This window comes from Hydra viridissima, unplaced genomic scaffold (genome assembly GCF_058129835.1).
Source record: "Hydra viridissima isolate aposymbiotic clone 2 unplaced genomic scaffold, HvirCarnegie_v1 scaffold_1, whole genome shotgun sequence".
In the NCBI taxonomy this organism is placed as follows: Eukaryota; Metazoa; Cnidaria; class Hydrozoa; order Anthoathecata; family Hydridae; genus Hydra; species Hydra viridissima.
The window spans coordinates 38,368,482-38,390,505 of record NW_028324300.1 but is presented as its reverse complement, the minus strand read 5'-3'; the positions used below and the strand labels follow the sequence as shown (position 1 = coordinate 38,390,505).

The window sequence follows — 22,024 nt, the reverse complement described above, 5'->3', positions numbered from 1 at the left end:
CTCACAACTTGAAAAGTTCTTTGGCTCAATATTTTACTAAAATGCAAATCTTTATCCAATTAAATTTTTCCCTAAAAATATGTCACAATATCCCAATATTTCCTTAGAGCTCCCTGGATTTTAATTTACTCACCATTTTAGATATATTCAAAAAATCCCCAAAGCTTGATTCATTCAGTTCCGTTGGAACAATACACTTGTTTAAAATAGGTTCTTGGATGATCAATTTTAAGATATTTGGCTTCGAGCCAAGTATTTTAAACTTAAATGTGGCTATGCGAGGTCTTTCAGCGATTGTTTCTTTTTGCACTTGTTAGTTTCTCTGTATTTTTTAGAGCACTCTGCACAACTCCATAGAAGATCTATCAGTTTTTATGCAATGTTTCTGTTCACCTGACTTGTAGAATAAAACGCTTTCAAAATAAGGTGAGAAACATTAAGCCCCTCTGCCCTCTCTGACTCTTTGCCTAAATCTGACGATTTAGAGTAATCAAATTTAAAATTGAATTTAATAGAACTTATTATTTTATAAAAATAGAAATATTGTAATGATATAAAAGAATAATTTGCCTATTTTGAAATTTTTTTGAAGTTTTTTTAATAAAATTTTTCGTTACGCAATATGACCTCTTCTTAGTCAAGTCGCGTAACAGCAGGTAACTAATCTTATTTGAAATTGTATTTAACAATAGTAATGAATAATTGATCGAAAATATAATCTGGAAATTTTTAGCATTCATAATTTTAAGAAAGCAATTAAAATTCACATAAAAAGAAGATAGAAAATAATGTATATACAGTTTTCAATGTCATAGTGTAATGGTAGTTGTATATACAATAGTAGTTATTGTATTTGTATATGCTCGAATAAATACAGTTATAAGTTGCATTGATATATATTTATACTAGTTACTTGATGAAGATTAGGAAAACGCATGAGAGTGCATTTCTAACGCGCGTATAACTTTGTTTTCTCTAAAAATGTTGTTTAACAGTTTCCTATTACCTTGCTTGCCCAAATCTTTCTCTAGATTTTTCTTTTCATTTTAATTAAAGCTCAATAGAAGAAAAACGTAGTAGAAGTTTTGGTCAAGATCTGTGCTTTTCTTCGATTTAAATTGATCTCTATACAAGATTTTCAATGTTTTTAGTTAACAGTTAAACAAGCAACGTCTCAAATAGTAAAACTTCGCAGAGAAATGAGAAAGCAACTCAGAAAATCAGCTGATTTTGTTGTTTATTTAGAGCATCTTAGTAATTAATGAAAACAAATAAGAAATTTTATTCTTAAAAAAAATTTGTTTTTTTCTATAAATTAATTGCTATTAAACAAATAATTCACTCCATTTCATATTAAAACAAATAATCATATTATAAATTGTTACAAAACAAAATAGGAAAGTAAAGCAATGGTCATATTAAAACAAATAATCATATTATAAATTGTTACAAAACAAAATAGGAAAGTAAAGCAATGGTCATATTAAAACAAATAATCATATTATAAATTGTTACAAAACAAAATAGGAAAGTAAAGCAATGGTCAGAGGTAAGAAAAAAAAAAAGAGGCTTAACAACAAAAAAATAATCGGTATTTTTAAAGTTTAGATTTAAATAAAAATCTTAAATTTTAACAATTAAATAATGAATTAAATAATAATTTTAACTATATTATTTAAATAAAAAGTGTTGAGTTTAATTTTAAAATTAATCAAGGGTATCCAGAATGATATAATGAATTAAAAGAACAAGAGTAAGATATTGATAAATTTCATTTAACTAAACGTTTAAAATACTCACCCTTTGTATATTTGCATTCTCTCCAGACTTCTTCTCGAATATCTGATTATATATATATAACCACAACAAATTCGATAGTGAGTTATCCTAAATATGTTAGAGAAACCACATGGAGAAAGCTTTAAAGTATACCCCGAAAGAGCCGAGCTGGCCAACAACCGGCCGGTTATAGATGACTAATTTACCGGTTATGTCTAAAATTTTGATCTTAGCATCTTAGCATCTTAGAATCTTTGATCTTGAAGCTTACTTAATAATCTAGTTATTAAAAATTCTGCTCAGAATCTTTTTTGTTTCTGGAAAGAAAACATTTAGAAATGTAGGGGGAACATGGGGCAAGATGGCGAAACGACAAACGATTCATCTTGCCCCTAGGCTACTTAATCTTCAAAATGACTCAGAACTCTACATAAATAAGTCATCATAACTTAATATTACTTGTGTGGCTTCTAAATCGAACAAACTGAATAAGAAATTCTTGCTTACCTTTGGCTGGTGATGTAATGGTGAAATAAATCAAAAACAAGTGGATAAATTTTTTTTCCCTTAATATAGGAAAAATCTTTCTAATAATTATCTTTGATTACGAAAATAGTATTTATAAAGAAAGCATAAATAAATCTAGTAGATGTAATCTACTTCCCTCTCAGCTACAGTCAGATTTCATATTTAGTTGAGTTTTGAAGATGACAAAATGTCTTTATCTTGCCCCATTCGTCATCTTACCCCATGTTCCCCTATATTTAAAAAAAGTTTTTATTTTAAAAAATGTATAAGAAATATAAATAAGAAAAATGTATAAGAAACATATATTAAAAATATATATGAGAAGAAATGTCTTTTGAAAATAGTAACAACATATGAGATCTACTTTTTCGAAGAATCATCAATAACTTAAAAGTTTACATTTGACGCATTAAATGGACGGCTTTCCAGTTAAATCCATTTAACCATTAAATTGAAAATTTTGGAAATAAAAAAAGTTTCACAGCTATGCATCTAACCACCAAACAAGAAGAAAATGGGCTTTATTTAAATCTGCTTTCCGTCAAAAACATTCAAAGAAGAAAACCTACGAACTGTTCCAAACACAAAAATCTGATGACCGCATCTTTGCTTGTGATAAAAAAAGGAATTCAGATGCTTACTCGCCCCTAATCTAACCCTACCCCTCATTCTACCCCCATCCATCCCTCACTTTTTTTTCTCACAAAAGAAAGATAAAAAGAAAATTATAAATTGATCTTTTAATGTTCGTTTCTTCGTCTCTTCGTTTATTTCAAATCAAGGTAAAAAGTAGCCGTTCTCTCTGTACTTTTTTTGACGTCACCACTGAAATCTCTAACTTCGAAATGTTGACTTCAGCTATCATCTTGACGATCACATAGTAAACAAACATGGCGGCGACAAATAGAACAAATGAGCTATTAAAAAGAAATGCAAATGCTGCATTGAACAAAACGACTGATCCCATTGAAAAGCTTAGACTAGCTTGCTTAACTAGAGGTGCTTCTGGAATAAAAGGATTAGGAAGGTATTTTTTTTTTTTTGTTGAGCCATCTTTAAAACAAACTGATGACAATTCATTTAAATTTTATCCAAATCCTAAAAAATCGTAAACGGTTGTGTTCTCTTATGATTAAACTCATTATAAAAAATTTCTTAGCTATTAAAAACCAATGTAAAAATTTTTAATGCTATAGTTTTATTTGTTTATTTAAGTCTTGTTTATATATCTCATTCAAAAACTAATGGACTATAATGTGCCTTTAAATCAAAATCTATTGTCTATTCACAGAAAATATGCTTTGTTTTTAATCCTCTTCATTTTTTTTTTAATGATTTTAAACTTAGTTCAAATACTGTTTCATTTGTAAAATGATGGAATTTTAGATTTAGGATAAGTTAGGATGTTTTTAACTGTGATTAGCTATGATGGAGGGCAAAGATTTCACATATAATGACCCATTAACTTATTTTCAATTTGATATTATATTATGTATAGTATATTATGAATACATATGTTGGAGATCTACTTTAGGCGTATGATCTAAAGAAAGGTAGTAGTGGATTTTGACTATGCATGGAAAGATAAATAATATTTTTATTCACATATGTAAATGTACATTTAAAAACAAAACATAAAAAGGAGAACTAAGAACCTATTACAAAAGCACTAATTATGAAAGTAATAGATAGATATCAGCACCAAAGCAAATATGAAACTTGCTTTTTACTTCTTTCCTAAATAAAGTTCTTTTCATTTTATTATTTTTTTGATTCTCCTTTTTTCTTGTTATCTCTTTCTATGTTGTATTTTTTATTTTGTGTTATGTTTTTCTAGAGGTTGCCAAAAATAAACCAGACAAGGGTCTTTTAAAAATACTTGAAAAACCCCTGGCTGCATAAAAATTTGTTCCTGAACATTGAAGTATTATTTAAAAATAAAAAAAAGTGTTTTAGAGTTTTCTGATTACTGCCACATTTTCTTTAAAGATTTAGCTTTATATGCTAAAATATCTAAATGTTCAAAATCTTTTTTTTTAATATTTTAAAAGTATATTTTACTTTTAAAATATTAATCAATTATTGGATATAAAGTCTTTTTATTGAACCAAATTAGAGAATAGTTACTTTTTATTTATATTACCAACAAGTTTTAACCATTTCCAATATTTAACGATTTCTAAAATTTAACTAAACATTTTGTATATAAATTGCAATATATGATAAAAGCTCTGAGTTCTCTTGAATGGAAGGAAGAGTAGATAAGATTCAGAGTTGATAGTAAATGGCTTTCCCACATCCTTTAACTTTAATGCAATTTAAGTTTTTTTCATTTGCAGGAAGTTTATTAAAAAAGAGTCTGAAAACCAACACATCTTTCTTTTTTCTTTATCAATTTGTCATCCGTTTCTTTTCCATTTTCACTTTTTTTTCCTAATACTGGAGTCTAGCACATTTATATTTTACACCATTTCCTCCAGTTTTTTTCCATTTTGTCATCTTTTCAACTGGGAGAATTAATATCTAAAATTCCATTTAATGTTTGAGTGAAAATCTGTTCAAGTTACTATGTCTTATTGAAATGTTTACTTTTAGATTTTACGAACAACTTCCATTTGTCATGTAGTTTTAGAATATTCTCAATACTTGTCTTGCTTCTAGGGAATATTGGCTTTATCCCAGAAGAGTTTGACTGACTTTATAGTAAGTATTGCAGCCGAGTTCGATTTTAAAATGTTGCTTTAAGCATGTAATGCCTCTCTAGTTTTAGAAAATTCTTCTTAGGAACTATCAAAAGTTTTCTTTATATACTTTGATACTTTAAATATCTATACTATCATAAAATACTATCTAAGATTTAAAATAAAAAGTTAGTCAAGCTGTGTTAACCTGGAAAAATTTTTAACAATTTTAGTTGTGGACAGCGAACTTGTTTTTAAATCTTCTAATGGATATCCAACCAAATTTTGTTTGTTGACTTTAATGCTTTCACGTTATGTTTTTAACAGACTTTTTTAAATTTTTCTGATTTGATCTCTTTTTTCTTTTGTTTAAGAGATGACATTCTTTTCATTGTCTTTTTACTTTGAAATGCATGTAAATTGCAATTCAAAGCAAAATGAGCATTCTATTCATCTCTTAATTATTATTCCTTAACATGAGCTTATTTTATGATAAAAATAACAATTCTGCAATCTTTTAATAAGTATGTTGCGGAATAAATTTAAAAATATAATTTTCTTGGAGGTAATTTATCTTTGTTTTATTGCAATATTTAAAGTATTAAGAGAAAATTTGGCAGTACTCAGTGATATACCTCAAAAATCTTTTATCAAAAAATATTTCTAATAATCAAAGGAATAATATTTATTGCAGTCGTCATCACAAGATCATTTTTGAAAAATATATGTCAGTGTGGCCTGCCCTAAAATATGTATATATATAATATATAATATACAATATTTGTGTGTGTGTGTGTATATATATATATATATATATATATATATATATATATATATATATATATATATATATATATATATATATATATATATATATATATATATATATATATATAATATAATATAATATAATATATAATACATAAATATAATATATAATATTTAAAGGGTGACCCTTTCCAGGATCTAAGTATTCTAAAAGTTCTGATTTGCTTTTCTTTTTTGTTAAGGAGGATATTGACTATTGGCCATGTGCTACAAATTTTATAATTTGTTGTGCATAGATAATATTTATTTGTTAGAGCTATTTTTGCATCCTAAACAAACATTTACTAATGTTTTGATGTTGATTGTGATGTTAATGACAATAGGAAGAAAAACATTTGATCTTAAAAAAGTGTCTTTAATGGTTTTTTAGTGCAAGACAAAAAGGTTATATGGCATTAGAAATTTACTAATGTTGTTACTGAATATGCAAATAAGAATGCTTGTAAAAAGAGACTGTCAAAAATAATGCAGTATATTAGTATATTGCTTAAAAATTGTTGCTAGAAATTGATTGGAAAATTAATTATTGCTGGAAATTGGTTGGTGAATTAGTTGATAAAAATGATTCTTTGAAGTATACAAAGCAATTCTTATCGGCATATTGTGTGCTCTGGTTCAATCATGGAAAAACTCCGAAGAGGAGACTCCATCAATAATATTATGCTGGAAGCAAACAGATACACAATCTATGAAACAGAATCACTACACTCAAGGTGGTCAAAAATGAGCTTATATAGGGTTAGTTTCCATTAACAAAGATATTGAGAAGTATATATCTAGTTTAAGGATTACAGGTTGCCTATCTAGTTTAAGGATTACAGGTTGCCCTCTTCAATCTTTACACTAAAAGTAAACTTGTATGTCTAGTCTACCTTAAGTTTATAAAAAATCCTGCTTAACTTTTCATTTCTTTTATTTCTTTACTATTGATTTGTTTGCTTATTGAATGGTAAAGAGTTTAGATTGCATGTCCTAAAAGCATTTTTAAACTAATTGTGAGTTGGGTGTTTTTTTTCAAACAATCCCTTTTATCATAATTAGTATAAAATGATTTTCATATAATAAATTTTGATTTTGCAATTTGTCTATTTTTACATTTTTGTAAAGGACCTTTAAAATATTTGATGATGATGGTAGCAGAACTCTAGACTTCAATGAATTTAAAAAAGGATTACGAGATTATGGATTGCATCTTGAACCCCAGGTATTAAAAATCCTTTAGTTTATTTGATTTCAAATTTAATTTGGACTAAATATGTTCACTTATTTATAAGTTTGTTTGCCTAATAACATATTGACAAAGACTGTCTAATTGCTTTGTATTTTTACTAAAAATAAACTTATTGTATGCTAATGTGTCATTTAGGAGGTAAAAGAGATCTTTGATGCATTTGATAAAGATAAAAGTCAACAATTAGATTTTGATGAGTTCTTAATTGCATTAAGAGTAAGTCTTTAAGACCCTTTTTTTCTGTATACATTAGGACGCAAAATTTAATTAATCTATAAATTTAAAATATTAATTTCCAGTAATAATTAATTTGTAAGTTAAAGATAATTTTTTCAACTTTTAAAAAATTTATAGGATTAATTAAATTTTGTTGATAAGTAAAAAAGGTTAGGAAAATAGTAACTTTCTAGTTTTTTTATATCAGAGGTTTATCTCATTGAATGTATACTTTAAACTATTCTGATGTTTTGCAGTAACTTAGTATGTAGGCTCCACACTTATTTTCTTTTAAGCCACCGATGAGTAATGCACGTAAAGCTATTATATCAAAAGCTTTCAATAAACTTGACAAAACTGGAGACGGATTTATCACGGCTGCAGATTTAAAAGGGTAAGCTATTTTGATTTAATGACTTAATGTGTTCAGTTCAATTTTATATTTTACTGTTCTACGCTCACATGTTTCTTATTTGCAGCACATATGATGTAAGGAAACACCCAAAATACATGAGTGGGGAATGGACTGAAGACCAATGCTTTCGTCAATTTCTCGACAGTTTTGATACGCCTGATAATTCTGATGGATCGGTACAATTTTTTTGTACAGTGCTTATAAATAATATTTTTTTCAATATGCGTTTGTGTAAATATTGCTTCACTTATGCATTTTAGTAATTGCTGATTCAATATGAATTCGCTTTAACAATTGTTTTTAAAATTCCACATTTGATGCAAGAATAAAATTTTTTGTTTTGTTTTAGATAACCTTAGAAGAGTTTATTAATTATTACTCTGGAGTGAGCGCTTCGATTGATAATGATGCATATTTTGATTTGATGATGCGGAATGCTTACAAGATTTAGTTTTACATCAGCAATTTGTTGTACTGTTTTTTGTTTTTTTTCACATTGTGTATATTTAACACAACTAATATATGCAGTTAATATATACAATTTGAAATGCATTTAAATTGAAAATGGATGCCATTGTTTTTGGAAAAAATTTTATTTATGAATAAGTGTAGATTTTAGATTTTCTATACAAATTAAAAGAATATGCTTTTAACATTTTTTGTGCATAGTTTAAGAAATTAGTTATTATGTGAAATCAACATATACTTTTGGAGGATGTTTTTAAATTTATGTTGCAAGGTGTTGTGAAGCCCAATAAGCTTCTTTTTTTTTCTTTCCCAGTGGGCACACGACGTTGAAACAGCGTTGAAATAACGTCGATCAACGTTATTTCAACGTTGTTTCAACGTCGTGTGCCCGCTGGATTCTTACTCTTTTTTTTGGGGGGGTTTTACAAATTCTAGTAAATCCTTTCGTATTCCGTTTTTTTATGATTTTCTTTGATTTTTATTGCAACTTTTGATTAGTGCACATATTTTTTACGGCAGAATTTTTTTTTTAATGTTGTATAGAGTTTTAGGAAATTTAGTATTTATTATATATGCAAATGTAGCAACAATGAATTTTAAGAATATTTTATGAGGCTTTTTTGTTTCACTATAAAGAAAGAATTTTTTAAAATTTGAATTTTTTTTTTTTTTTTTGTATTTTAGTTTATCGATATTTGTTAATAAATAAAAAATTAGCAAACATCATGATGAAGATTTTTGAAATAGTTTGCAAATATTTATGATCGGGAAAACGCGGTTTTTGATTCGTTACTCCTTTTTTGATTTATTTTGTAACGTGCTAACTTAATAAGTAATAAGTAACTTAATAATATTATATTGTAAAATGATATAATAATAGAAAATGTTCCAACACTATTTAGAATTCCAATACGAGCTAGAATTTTTAAGTTGTTTTTTTTTACAGCGGGTGCAGTGTATTTTAAATCTAATTTTTATTTCGGTCTTGATTACACGTGACTAAATTTAATATTACAGAAACAAGAATTATTTTTATTTTTTACAGATCCAAAATTTTGGATAAAATCAAATTTTATTCTTAAAAATTTACTGCGTCGTTAAACCACTGAAAGGTGTTTATATTGGTTAAAGTCAAACAATGAAAATGATTTCATCAACGAAATGACCCATGAAAAAAGTTACAAAAATTTATCGAGTATCGAAAGAGAATGGACTGTCGGGGTAAAACGGGCTGTCCCACTATCTATTAAAAGGCAATGATCTTGCAAATAAAGTTTGCCTTAGTGGAAAGGGCATAATTTGATTTTAATTATTCTAGTTTTTCTTTTTTTTGTAGGAGAATTTAGTGCCAGCACTCTTTTCAAGTAAATTATTTTTACATAATTTCAGCCATGGACTTTAAGTAAACTATTTTGATGCAGTTTCAGCGATGAATTCTTTTTCGTCTCTGTATTTCACTGTGAAACTTTTATTAAGCTATCTTTTGGGATCAGTTTTATGTTGAGAATCAACAGTTTTTTGTTGTTGTTGTTTTTTATTTAGTTCTGGCAAATGGGAATAAAAAATTAATCTCGCTATACTTAATATGTGCATCCGTTGGGGTTTTACTAGAGTTATTAGAAGTTATTGGGTTGGAGAATAAGTTCGTAGTGTTCTCATATTTTTATTTATTTTACAAGGGTTTTTTTAGCTTTTGACAAAGTGTATAATATTCATTCGATAGAGCTCTTTCTGCTCAACAAAACTGTGCTAATTGTCATTTTAAGTTGTTTAACTTTTTTTTCTTTTTAGGTTAGAAATGGAATATTCAGGAGGTGAAAAGCAATAATTTTGACACCTGCTCTCCTTCGCTTTTCATAAAGATCAAAAAGCTGCTGAAGCTGCTTGAGGGATTCGCAGCGTATACAAAGAAGTTGTCATGAGCAATTCTATACCACGAAAATCGTTTGCAAAGTTCAAAAATAGGGATTTTGATATCGACGACACGCTCTTCAACGGAAAACCTTCTGAATTCGATGAAGAGCGTCTCAAAGCACTTTTAAAAGAGGACGGTCACCAAACAAGTCGGTCACTAAACAAGACATTTGCCGAAAAATTGAACTGTATTAAAAAACAATCATTCTATGGGACATGCCAAAAAATTGGGAGTCTTGGTGCATTGCGAACTTAACGAAAACAGCAAAGAAAATTGCCTTCAAATTGCTTCTCAACATCTTTCCCGCTATCGAAAAATACGCAGTCATAAATAGCGCTTTTTGTACCGAATTGTTAGAGGAGTTAGAAATGGTGTCTATACATTAATGTGAAGCAAATAAAGGAGTAAATGGTTTCAGGACTGTGACTGGGAAGTATGTTGTATTGGGAAATGCTCAAAACGAATGCCACGGTGAAAAAGAAACTCTGCCTTAGTTACACTCGTGAAAGAGGCTATTCGACTGAAAAGACTCCCTTGACCAAAGCATACTCTTTCAAGAAAACTCCAGGTTCCATGTTGCACATGTCGTCAAAGCCGCACTTCAAGATCTCCAAAGGGAGGTCCTTCAGCATGCGCTGTATTCTCCGGACCTTGCACCCACAGATTGAAATCTTTTCCGCTCATTCTAAAACCATATGAGGAGCTTCACCTAAAACAATAAAGAGGGCCTTAAAAATGGTTCAGCTGCTTTTTCGATACTAGACCGGCCAATTTTTCGCGGAACGACATCGACAAATTGGCAGAGAGGTTGGAGGAGCCTGTAAACAGCAATTGCTAATTCATAGTTAAATAATTTGTTAAAACTATTGACTTTTGTTTAAACAGTCTTTGATAAAAACGCTAAAAACATATTCCCTTACCTAATATATTGCGAGCAATTACGAGCAATTACGAGCAGTTACGAGCAATTACGAGAAATACGAGCAATTAAGAGTTCTTTACTATAATTAAAGCTTAAAGTTATGGCGCTTAATGGAGTTTATTTCTTACTCTCATTTTTGTATGACCATCTTTGTGTTGGATTTGTGTGGTTTAAAAGGTTGGTGTAAATAAAGCCGAGTACCTTTGTACATAATGTTTGCTGTTAACTAAGGTCTATAGCTTATTGCATTTTTGTTTAAGTTGTCCATTTTTTTGCAAACTGTCACTTTCGTAAAAACTTCGTATTGATATTCGGCTGCGCATTTTTCTTGTGTCGTCGACTATTTTTGAATTATCAGAAAAATCATTTTTAAAAAATTTTAAATTTCACCTTTTATTCTTACTCAAAAAAAAATGTTTTTTGTAATATGTTTGTGTAGTTGCGAAATTGCTCTGATAATTCTAAAAATTCTCTGGATCGATTTTTTACCCTCAAATACAGTTAACTAATTATTAAATTGACTTTCATGGTCCTATTCTTTACGACTTAGGCATAAAAATTGGGATTGTAAAAGACAATTTAATAACTATTAAAATTTTGCCATTTCATGAATATTTATAAGAATTTTTAAATTGTAAATATGTTCATATATTGTTAAATATATGATAAATATATTATTACAAAGCTTTTAAAACATTGGTTTTAAGTAAATATTGTTTATTTTAAAATGTCCAGCATGCTTTTCTCTTATATGGTGTATAAATTGCTGACGCTGCACTATTAGATGTATTGAATGTATTTTTGAGAACTGAAACCGTATCTGGCACTCACAGTATGACCTCGTTTGTATTTTAAGATAGGACAAATAGTCTATGTGAAAAAACTTAAAAAAACTTAGCTGATGTTGTCCTTTTGTATAATTATAGATTTTATTGAACACACCATGTACCACTTCAATATATTTTAAGTGTTTATTGTTTTGTATTTCTTTTCTCTCTTCTCATTCAAGCTTCTTATGTAGGTTTTTGTTGGTCTGACCAACAGTAATCACCCGTTGTATTGACATCCCATTATTCCTTGTAACGTTTACTCATTACTTTGATGTCCTGATGAAAACAGCTACTTTTATCAAGAGATATTTCAATTGGTAAATTCTTGGCACACCAGAAGCAGAAAAATGGGCACAAACTCAGTATCACAAGAGATTAAATAGCAGATAGTCCGTCTATCCAAAGATAACATCAAAAGTCAACGAGAAGTAGCAAGCTTATGTGGTGTTTTACTATGCTGTGACCAAACAACGCAAAAAAATTAAAAACTTTTAAATGGCGTAAAAGATTCACCAAGAGCTGGCAGGCCGTCAAAACTTATTTCTAGGAATCAAAACTTATTACATTGAAGGGTAAGGGGACATCCTAAAATTAGTTATTGAGAACTGTTTGCTGAATTTAGTAACAAGACTTGTTTCCTTAGTGTTATTTACAGCACAGTTAGGTGTCTTAACAATAAGGTGTTATTGTTATGTTGCTGCCAGAAAACCGCTTTTAAGGGTGACAGATAGTATTAAAAAATATAAAGTGGTGTGAAAAAAATTTGATTTTCCAGTAGAAGATTGATCTAAGGTCATTTTTAATGGTGAATCAAATTTTTGGGTGGTTAATCGTATATCAAAATTTATCGTTAAACGATTAGATTTAAAGGAACATAAAGAAAGACTTTGTGTGCCAAAAGACTTAGTGTACAAGGCCGTGGCGGCTTGGATTTCAAAGTATTTATACAGAGAGAATTTCCCAGTTGCAAATAGATTTTGAAAAATAAGGTTTTTCCTACTGCTTGATCATATTTTGTAAGATGTAAAAATTTGATTTTCCAACAGGACGGCGCAGCAGTACATATTACCAACTCGGTGAAAGAGTGGTTTCAAAGATAACATATTTTTCTTCTACCCTGGCCAGCACAATCACCAAACTTGAACCCCATCGAAAATATTTGGTCATGGATGGACAAGAAATTATCAAGAGGAGGTAGTCATGCAAAGTACTGAACTAAAAAAAAAAAAAAGTGACTTTTTGTTCTTTGAAAACCACTGTATTTTGCTAACTACTGATGAAGGTCTTTTTCCCTGCACTAAAAATTCATGTGCGATTTCAACTCCTTAAAAATAAAGTCTCAATGAAGGAAAAAGTTTCAGATTCTTTTATCAAACCAATTTATTACCAAATAAAAAACTAAATCTTTGTTTTGAAAATGCTCGATTTAATTTAATATGCAAGATAAGTATATGGTTTAACTTAAATTCCCAGACAGCCTCCCGTTAGAGGCCCAATGCTGGCCCAGTTCCGCTTGCCATAGCGGCGCGATGCCGGCAATTGATCACGGCCCAATGTCAAAACGGCCAATGGCCCAGCATTGCTAGCCAGCACTGGCCCGGGATCATTTTCCAGCATTCGTCCGTGATCGTATGCCAGCACTGACCCGTTACTTTTAACCAATATACATTCACTAACGCACTATTATTAGCCATTTCTAATGTGATATCGCACAAAAAGCAAATACAAAAGTAAATATTTTTTGATATTTATTCCAGTTCAAATTGACAAAAATAATTTTAAATAGTACAGATATTATTGATAGTTTGAAATAGTGCTATTTATCCAACGAGTTTTTTCGTTCTTCTCAAGCCTTTCGTCCACCATTTCGATCTCCTAAAAGCTGAAAATACTCTTCAGCCAACGCTCAAACTCTTCGCTTGATGCTCCCGAGTTTAAATGATTTAGTTTTACAGCACCTAAATACAAACTTTAACTTGACAAAATTATAAATATAACAATTGAACACATACAAATAAATATATATTAAATAAAAATAAAGATTTCTTCTTACCCAATAAAATCTTTTTCTTCTTCAAGTTTTCCACTGAAATAACCAGCTCTTTTTTAACAGCTGTAAAAATCAGGATCTCTTAGAAATTTCATTCTTAAAATTCTAGTAAAATAAAAATAAACATTTACAAAAGTAACTTAAAATAACTGAAAGTATAAATTCTAAGCATATTACTACTAACCAGTGCAATGAAGTGTTCCTTCACTCACTTTGGCAAGAATCCGTCTGACAGATGAACATCGATTGAATGTCAATGAAGACCCTGAAAACTAAAATTAAAAAGAAAAAATTAATGAAACTGTTTATTTTAACAATAGGTTAATGTGCATTTTATTGCATATACATACATATATATACACATGTAGTTATAGTGCATTCCAAAAATGAGGAGAGTGACCATTGACAAAATAATTTAATGAATATAATACAAGTGTCAATAAATTACAACCTTAAAAGTTTCAAATTACAACCTTTAACTTAAATTCATGACTACATTGTAGTGTACATATATATACTAAAAATACCAAAGTATCTCAAAAATCTAATGCAAATAAAATACGAAATCAAAAACAATTTATTAAACATTTATGGGAATCATTTCTATGCCAATTACATTTACCAAATGTAATTTCTCCATTCAGCAGCTATTGAATGCATAAATATAGTCAACGTTGTTATAAAATTGTTATTATAAGAAAGGAAATTACTTAAGACACAAGTAAAATTAACCTAAATAAGTTAAATATTTCAATTACTACCTCATATAAAACTATGTATGAAATAAGCATATTAATTTTGTCAGTAATAATGAAAGAAAATAGACTTAGTACAGATTTCAACAAATTAAATTATAACAAGTGAAGTAAGGGTGAAACAACAAAACCATCATCAACTTGTCGAATACACACTTGAGAATTCTGTCATCTAAAATTGCAATGTGTTTAACTTTATCTAAGTGTGATACTAAATGTGATTCTTAACAGACTTGAATCACACATGTTTTTTAAAATTAAAACCTTGCAAAAGACAAAAAACTGGCCAAAATGATATTTTGCTACTTTTAAACACCACCACCAAAAATAATCACCACCTGCTTGATATGCAACTATAAAATTGTGTTGAGTTTTTTAAATAGACAAATCAGGATGAATTAGACAGACAGAGAATACACAGTAAAGATGACAAAGCAGTCAGATTAACACTAAACTGAACAGCCCAATCAGCTAATAGGGTAGTCAAATCTGATGAGAATATTTCATCATCATTATCATTACTAAAATTTAAATATGACCAAGTTCAGTTTCAACATTAACATTGTTATCTGAAAATATATTAACAACAGTTCCAAAAACTGAATCATTATTATCTACAACATTTTCACTTATAGCACTTATATCTACATATAGCACTTATAGCACTTATATCTACAACATTTTCACTTATAGCATTAAATATTTGTTGCAAGCTTTTTAAAATAACTCTAACTATATATGTAACAGGAACAATACATTATCCCGAAGTTAAGATGGAAAAATATATAAAGATTTAATTTGGATGGTTCACTCTTATATTGAATTGCTAAAATGAGAAAAGTGACAATTGACAAAGTCCTTTCATGATTATAATGTAAATGACAATAGATTACAACCAAGGTCACTTAAAATGAGTTTAAAACTAACTTAAATTAAATAAGATTATTTTAATGACAAGTAATAATAAAGGAGCATATAATAATAAAAACAAAGATAAATTAATAACAGCAAAAACAACAACAAAAATAAACATAATAACAATATATATATATTTTTATTATCTTTTTTTTGTTGTTGTTATGCCATTATTTTGTTATCATCTTTATATATATATATATATATATATATATATATATATATATATATATATATATATATATATATATATATATATATATATATATATATATATATATATATATATATATATATATATATATATATATATATTCACACACACAAACATATATATATAAATAATATAAAAAAGGTGTTTATTAAAAAACTTCATTATCTTACAGTTATTGTGATTAAAACTTTATCTTCTAACCTTTAAATAGCCTTTTCTTTAACCATTTCTGTTTTATTGTTAAATCAATATCTTGCATGAATATTATTCAAACTGTTTAATATAAAAACATAGCTAACCTTTATACAAAAAAATTGTAATGATTTGTGCTAACATAAGTGAAATTTACATTATTTACATCATACGACATCTAAACTTTTTACAGTAGTATTTACTACTGCAAGAGTTAGGATGTAGCAATTGCAATTCTAATTACAACATAATTATACGTTTTAAAAAAAAAGCAACATTTTTTTTAATAGCAAACGTAATTTTGCTATTATTATTACAATACGTTTTGTAATAATAACATAATAAAAAAACAACAGCAAAAGCAAGAAATTTGCGAAATATATCTTGTAAGCATTTGTCTTCGCGTCTATAAAATCATAATGGATGACGCAGAAAATATTTAAAATAATTACGGTTATGGCAAAACGACATTCGGCCAAAACTCTATAGCCGCCACAATCGGGCCAGTGTTGGCCCAATAACAAATGCCATCGCAATGGCGTACGACAACTCGCCAGAAGCATGCCAGACTCGGGCCAGTACTGGCCCGTTACTAATCTAGTCGTCACGGCGTGCGATGGTTCGCCGGAATTCTGGCCCAGTGTCGTAGGCTGTCTGGGTTGTAAGAAAAATATTTAAATATTTTTTTTCACGTAAGTAATTTATTTACGTGAAAAATATTTTTAATATTTTCAAACTAAGTTACTTAACAAGCAAAAACATTTTTAATTTTTTATATTCTCACTATCGGTTTGCCATTTTTTAATTTCTCGCAACGCATAGCGAGAAATTAGAAAATGGCGAACTGAATTTTGGACCACAAGAAAAAAATTTATGTTTCACGTAGGTTACCGAAACTGCAACATAAATTTATTGTGAAGAACTAAGATAAAAAGCAAGCATCAAAGCTAAACTAACATTTCTAAAGTATATCTTTAAATTATATTTGAATGGTTCAATGCCAGCGTCCTTCATTTTTGGCACAAAGATAATTATGTGAAAAATGATTGGTCAAATATTTTGCAAGTATTTTTGATAGTATAAAATTTTATCTAAAAAATTTTTAAAAAATTAGCTTCTAATCAATTACTCTTAAGATCACCTAAAAAATTTTGAAAGTGAAATATTTCCTAAAGAAGAATTATGAAATTTAAAACTCACAGATATGAAGTACCTTAAAAACTCACAGATGCCAAATACGTTTGAAATTCACAGATAAAGGCACTCATAAAAAACTGTTTACGATAGATCTTGACCAAGTTACAATTTCTCGCCAAAAAAAATACCAGCGAGAACTTGTTTATCTTATACTAAATCTCACTGATATTTTATATCAAGATCAATTTTTTTAAAGATTGTTTGCTATTAGGAAATATCTCGATCAAGAAGTGAGGTGGATGAGAGAGAATATACTAGATTTGATTGGAGTAAACTTCCATTTCCCTTGTTGTTCTCAATATCGTAAGAGTAGAGGTCATAGATGGACGGAGGGGGCAGAACATCCCTATATCATTTTTAATGTTTTAAATTTTTAGTTGAAATAAATGGAAAATGTTTAAATACTTATTTATTAAAAAGCCTAAAAAACTTGCATTATAAAAATTATTCAAAAAAAAACTATTTTTTTACTTCGAAATGCTTAATCATATGACTGAGGACATTTTAAGCACTTGGCAGAATGTAAAAGGGTAATCCCTATTGTTTATAGTTTCAAGAAGTATTCACAAGGTTTCGTAAGGTTCGTAAAGCGCGTTTACAATAGTAAAACCCACTGATCTCTATAGTAACTGGATAGCGCATCTCTAATATCAAAACTGACGCCAAAATCGCCATATTGGAAAGCCCCAGAACGCTGAAATCTGATATGTGCGATAAAGTGATAAAGCGATAATCCAAAAAACAGAACTTAAAGCTTACGGGATTAAAATTTTTGGGGCTTTCCAATATGGCGATTTTGGCGTCAAAAAATAAGAAGTTCTGCTCAGAGTTGCGCTATCCAGTTACTGTAGAGATCAGTGGTAAAACCGGACAATTTTGCTTCGGCAAAAGTAAAAATATGTAGAAAGTTGTGACGGCTTTGCGAATTATTTTTGTATTGAACTTGAGTGAAAGGAATAAAATTTGATCACAAAAAATTGTTAAGCGACAAAAAAGCAACACCATGTAAAAAAAAGCAACACCACGTAAAAAAAGCAACACCACGTAAAAAAAGCAACAAGCGTGAAAATAGGTTTAACAGTAACTATACAAAAAGAGATGATTTTAAAAAATATCCACAAAGAAATGATATCATCAACAAAACAACATCTAAATAAATTATTTGCAACAAAATAAATTATTTGCAACAAAATTAACCTTCTTTAAAATAAATCGCTAAATAATTCTATAGTCGTATTTTCAAAGTAATACCGCTGACGTCACCTCCTCCTTCGAAACCACCTCAAGAACGTTCTAAAGAAAATTAAAAGTATGATTTGTAAAAATATTAATTTGTAAAAATATTAACTAATAGCGATTATATCTATCTATTTAACACAACTCACCAATTTCAGGTATTTTTTACATGAATCTGTCATCGTTTTCATCACAGGATGATTATACAAATGTTTTATTGAAACTCTTTCGTTTACTTCAAAACCCATTTCTTGAAATATTTTTTTAAAAGTCGTCTATGAGAAAGTCATATTCAAAAGTTAGAAACGAAGCAAATTCTCGTCTAATCTTCAAGTTCAAACTGATTAAGTTTGAATATGCAATAAGAGAGAAGGAGTGAGAAACGGTTCCCCAAAACTGCATTTAGCCTTAAACTCATGACCCGGGAAAGTCCTTTGGGTTGTTGAAAGAGTACAACTTGTAGTTTACGAAAATGTAAACCTAGAAAATTGCATTTAAAATTTCAACAAAAAAAAGGTTTTTTTTGTAGCCCAAATGACAACTCAGTTTTGCATTTTTACACCGTGCAATATTCAAATTAATCATTTTGATAAGAAGAGATATAAAATTTAGGTCAAAATTACTTTGTGGTAATTTTGAATAGGGACATGCCGATCCAAGAATTATGCGTGGTTGGGTGTCTTTTTATATGCCAAATATGGCACACTTATGGCGACTATTAAAAACCAATTATATTTATTTTAACGCATTTAACTTTTGTGTAAGTAAACTAAATAATTTATTAGTGATATGTTGACTTAAAAGTCACGTAACAAATGTAAACGTTCTGATCTTCAAAATACAGTTATAATACATAATCGAAATTATTTGTGATCACCTTCGGTTCACGCTTTTTTAGAAATTTATTGTGCTGTAGATTCAATCTGATTGTGTTGTAATTTGCATTTCAGAATTAGAGAAAATGTATAATCAATCTGGCAGTAATTTTAGACGATTAACAAGTTGATGAAAGAATTTTGCTCCGCTACTCGCAGCTTTTTGATTTTGAGTCTGTAAAACTATCCAAAGAAACACGGGCAACTACCATTTGTGAGTGCTTAATTTGTGACGTTGCAAGAGTTAAAGGGAAAGCCATTCATCCAATCATTGCAACAAACATTTCAGCCAAAAAATAAAAGAACTACCAAAGGTAAAGAAACGTTGTTTTAGCTGTCTGACTAGTGTCAGCAAGGGAAAGCCTTATTCCTGTAAAAAATCAACACTTCAGCAAAATCTATTTGAATTAGCGTGAAAAAACCAGGTCGCTTCCAAAACTATTGTTAAACATGTTCTCTGTACAGCTTCAGCATCTCCAAAGGGAACAATTTATCTCCGTCAAGCTTCTGGTGGAAATCATTTTCCAGCCCAATTAGGTAAAAATATAATTTATTACCAAGCATTTTATATCATCTTAGATTGTTTTTAATTTTTTCTTCTTTGATTATTTTTTGATTTTTAGGATCATCAAAAACAGCTGAAAGTAGCAGAGCAAGTTCAAGCTTCAAGCTGAAATTAGCTGAGCAAGTACAAGTATTACAGCTGAAAGTAGCTGAGCAAGTTCAAGCTTCAAGCTGAAAGTAGCTGAGCAAGTTCAAGCATTACAGCTGAAAATATGGTGCATGTTCAGGTCAATACAGGTTTGTCTAACAAACAAATTTTTAAGCTGGCATCCAAAAACTTTAGTGGCAAAAATCTAATTGAAACAAATTTCCGTGAAAAATTACAAAAATTAACCGAAAATTATCTTGATAATTTTCAAATAACATCTATGATGTGCGACTCAGAGAAAGGTATTAAATTGTTCATTGCAAAACAATTGTTCATCAGAAAAGTCTATGAGAAAATCCTGAGCAAAAGAGCATTCCTTTGAATCACATTACCAAAGTGGGCATTGATAGAGGTGGAGGATTTTTAAGGGTGAGATTAGGAATCGTAGCTCAGACACTTTTAAATCAGAAACATCAACATCTTAAATTTACTAGCGAGTTGGTACAAAATTATGCAGTTTTTAGTTCGACAAAGTATGAAGTAAGATATTGCTTTTAATTTCAGAGAGATTTTTTTTATTATTTATAATCTGTAATACTCAAATTTTAAATTTAAACGCTGAATAAATTAAAGCACAGCAGCTACCATAACATTTTCAAAATAAAAATTTTTGTAAATATATTTATGATTGTGGTAAGAACAAAAAAATCAAAAATGACGATACAAACTGGTGCGATTGCTGGGCCAAAATATTGCACATTTCTGGTGCCCGGCAACAGAGTGGCGCGTCATTTTGGCCCGGAAGTACTCTGTTGCCGAGCAACAGAGTGAATCGTGAATTTTATTGTCAGATTGAATTTTTTAACGAGTTTAGTTTAAAAAGTTACGTGACACGAAAACTCACGATAATTTGATGACGTTACAAATAGAATGACGGTGAGCAACATGCAACGGCATAAAGTCACTAAAGGAAATCAAAAAAGAATTTTAATGTGACTATATACACTCCGATTTACTTATTTACCTCCGATTCTTTTAACTTGTCGATTGTCGGATCGAACCGATGGCCACATCCAAGGCGAGGCTCACCGAAATGGAACACCTTTAATAAATAGAAGAAATATTTGCGCACCATTATAAATGAGCTTTTAGAAATAAAATTAGAGCTGAGAGTTTATAAAGTTTTCTAGAAAAGTAGATATGATGAGTTATATCTACGCTAAAATTGATATTTTGTACACTCGCTATTTTCTCCGTAGGATCATCCAAACATTGTACTTATTTTTCATATTTACCTTATTTTTCTTATTTATTACAGTGAGATAAAAAGAAAAATTTAAAAATAAGAAAAACTTACTTTTAACAAATTATCAATGGAGACTTGAATGTCATCTTCCTAAAAACAAAATAAAACCTCTAAAATTTATGAAGCTTCGAAACAAATTAACAAAATAAGCCATTCCTTTCCAATACCTGTTTAATTTGATTACGTGCTTTTTCGTTCCGAATATATTTTATCTTCATAAAATATTACTTACGTTATCTTGGCTTGTGAAAAAAGACTCCTTAGGAGGATTTTGGCAGCTGACAATACACAGAGCGAGTGAAAGACCATAAAATGGATCTGCGGATGCCGCAAAATGCAAAAGCTGAAAGAATGTACATTTTAAATCTTGTTTATTGGCAAGTTTTTCAAAAGTACAAAATAAAAAGCCCATAATAAGGTTTGAAATTTTAAAGAAACGAGAAACTTTGAAATCACCATATCTGTGTAATCTAACATATCACCAGTTGAAGATCGATTGCTGAATATCTCAAAAAAAAGCTGAAAAAGTAAAAAAGTAAATAAAAAAAAAAAGCACAGATGATCTCTAAATAAATAACTTCGTAAGCCGTAAAATAAATTGTCTTTGCCTTATGTATTTGGAATTAACTAGTGCGACAAACGAGAACTAACAATGATATTAATAATAAATTAGCACATTTAAATGTTCAGTGACTTTACCTCCTTTAAGGAATTCAGTCGAAACTGACTGATTTCGGAATTAGACTGGCATTTATCGAACCACAAAACAACCTAAAACAAAAAAGAGGGGAAAAAATAATCTCTCTAATTCGGATTTTA

At 29.1% G+C, this 22,024-nt stretch overlaps 2 protein-coding genes and 1 long non-coding RNA gene across 21 annotated transcripts in view; 1 reads left to right on the top strand and 2 right to left on the bottom strand.

Moving 5' to 3' along the window:
• The first annotated feature begins 3,151 nt into the window (after positions 1–3,151).
• On the top strand, positions 3,152–8,872 carry LOC145192290 (calcyphosin-like protein). The gene is made up of 6 exons (XM_090076964.1): positions 3,152–3,334; positions 6,924–7,020; positions 7,183–7,263; positions 7,560–7,657; positions 7,743–7,854; positions 8,028–8,872. The coding sequence occupies exons 1-6, from the start codon at positions 3,198–3,200 to the stop codon at positions 8,127–8,129; spliced, it is 627 nt and encodes a 208-aa protein (XP_089933090.1). The 5' UTR covers positions 3,152–3,197; the 3' UTR covers positions 8,130–8,872.
• A 4,676-nt stretch (positions 8,873–13,548) lies between these two features.
• Positions 13,549–16,244, bottom strand: LOC149894859 (uncharacterized). 10 transcript variants are annotated; one of them, XR_016444978.1, is made up of 4 exons: positions 15,918–16,244; positions 14,048–14,135; positions 13,867–13,968; positions 13,549–13,788 (listed from the first exon to the last, which is right to left on the bottom strand). It is a non-coding gene; the product is annotated as an uncharacterized LOC149894859 (long non-coding RNA). The 10 variants fall into 10 exon arrangements; XR_016444979.1 differs by having other exon boundaries at positions 13,549–13,771; positions 13,867–13,926; XR_016444971.1 differs by having other exon boundaries at positions 13,549–13,771; positions 15,918–16,237.
• Positions 16,245–18,054: 1,810 nt separating this feature from the next.
• Positions 18,055–22,024, bottom strand: part of LOC145192227 (sperm flagella and cilia-associated protein 2-like) — a 51,143-nt gene continuing 47,173 nt past the window's right edge. For 9 of the 10 annotated variants that reach the window (XM_090085373.1, XM_090085354.1, XM_090085370.1 and 6 more), the window contains exons 51-57: positions 21,905–21,976; positions 21,662–21,724; positions 21,438–21,548; positions 21,257–21,295; positions 20,924–21,001; positions 18,522–18,647; positions 18,055–18,429 (exon numbers count right to left, since the gene is read on the bottom strand). In XM_090085373.1, coding sequence (XP_089941499.1) covers positions 18,376–18,429; positions 18,522–18,647; positions 20,924–21,001; positions 21,257–21,295; positions 21,438–21,548; positions 21,662–21,724; positions 21,905–21,976 — 543 coding nt within the window. In that variant the 3' untranslated portion in view covers positions 18,055–18,375. The remainder of the gene's footprint in view (positions 18,430–18,521; positions 18,648–20,923; positions 21,002–21,256; positions 21,296–21,437; positions 21,549–21,661; positions 21,725–21,904; positions 21,977–22,024) is intronic. The other variant, XR_016451851.1, reaches the window with a different exon arrangement.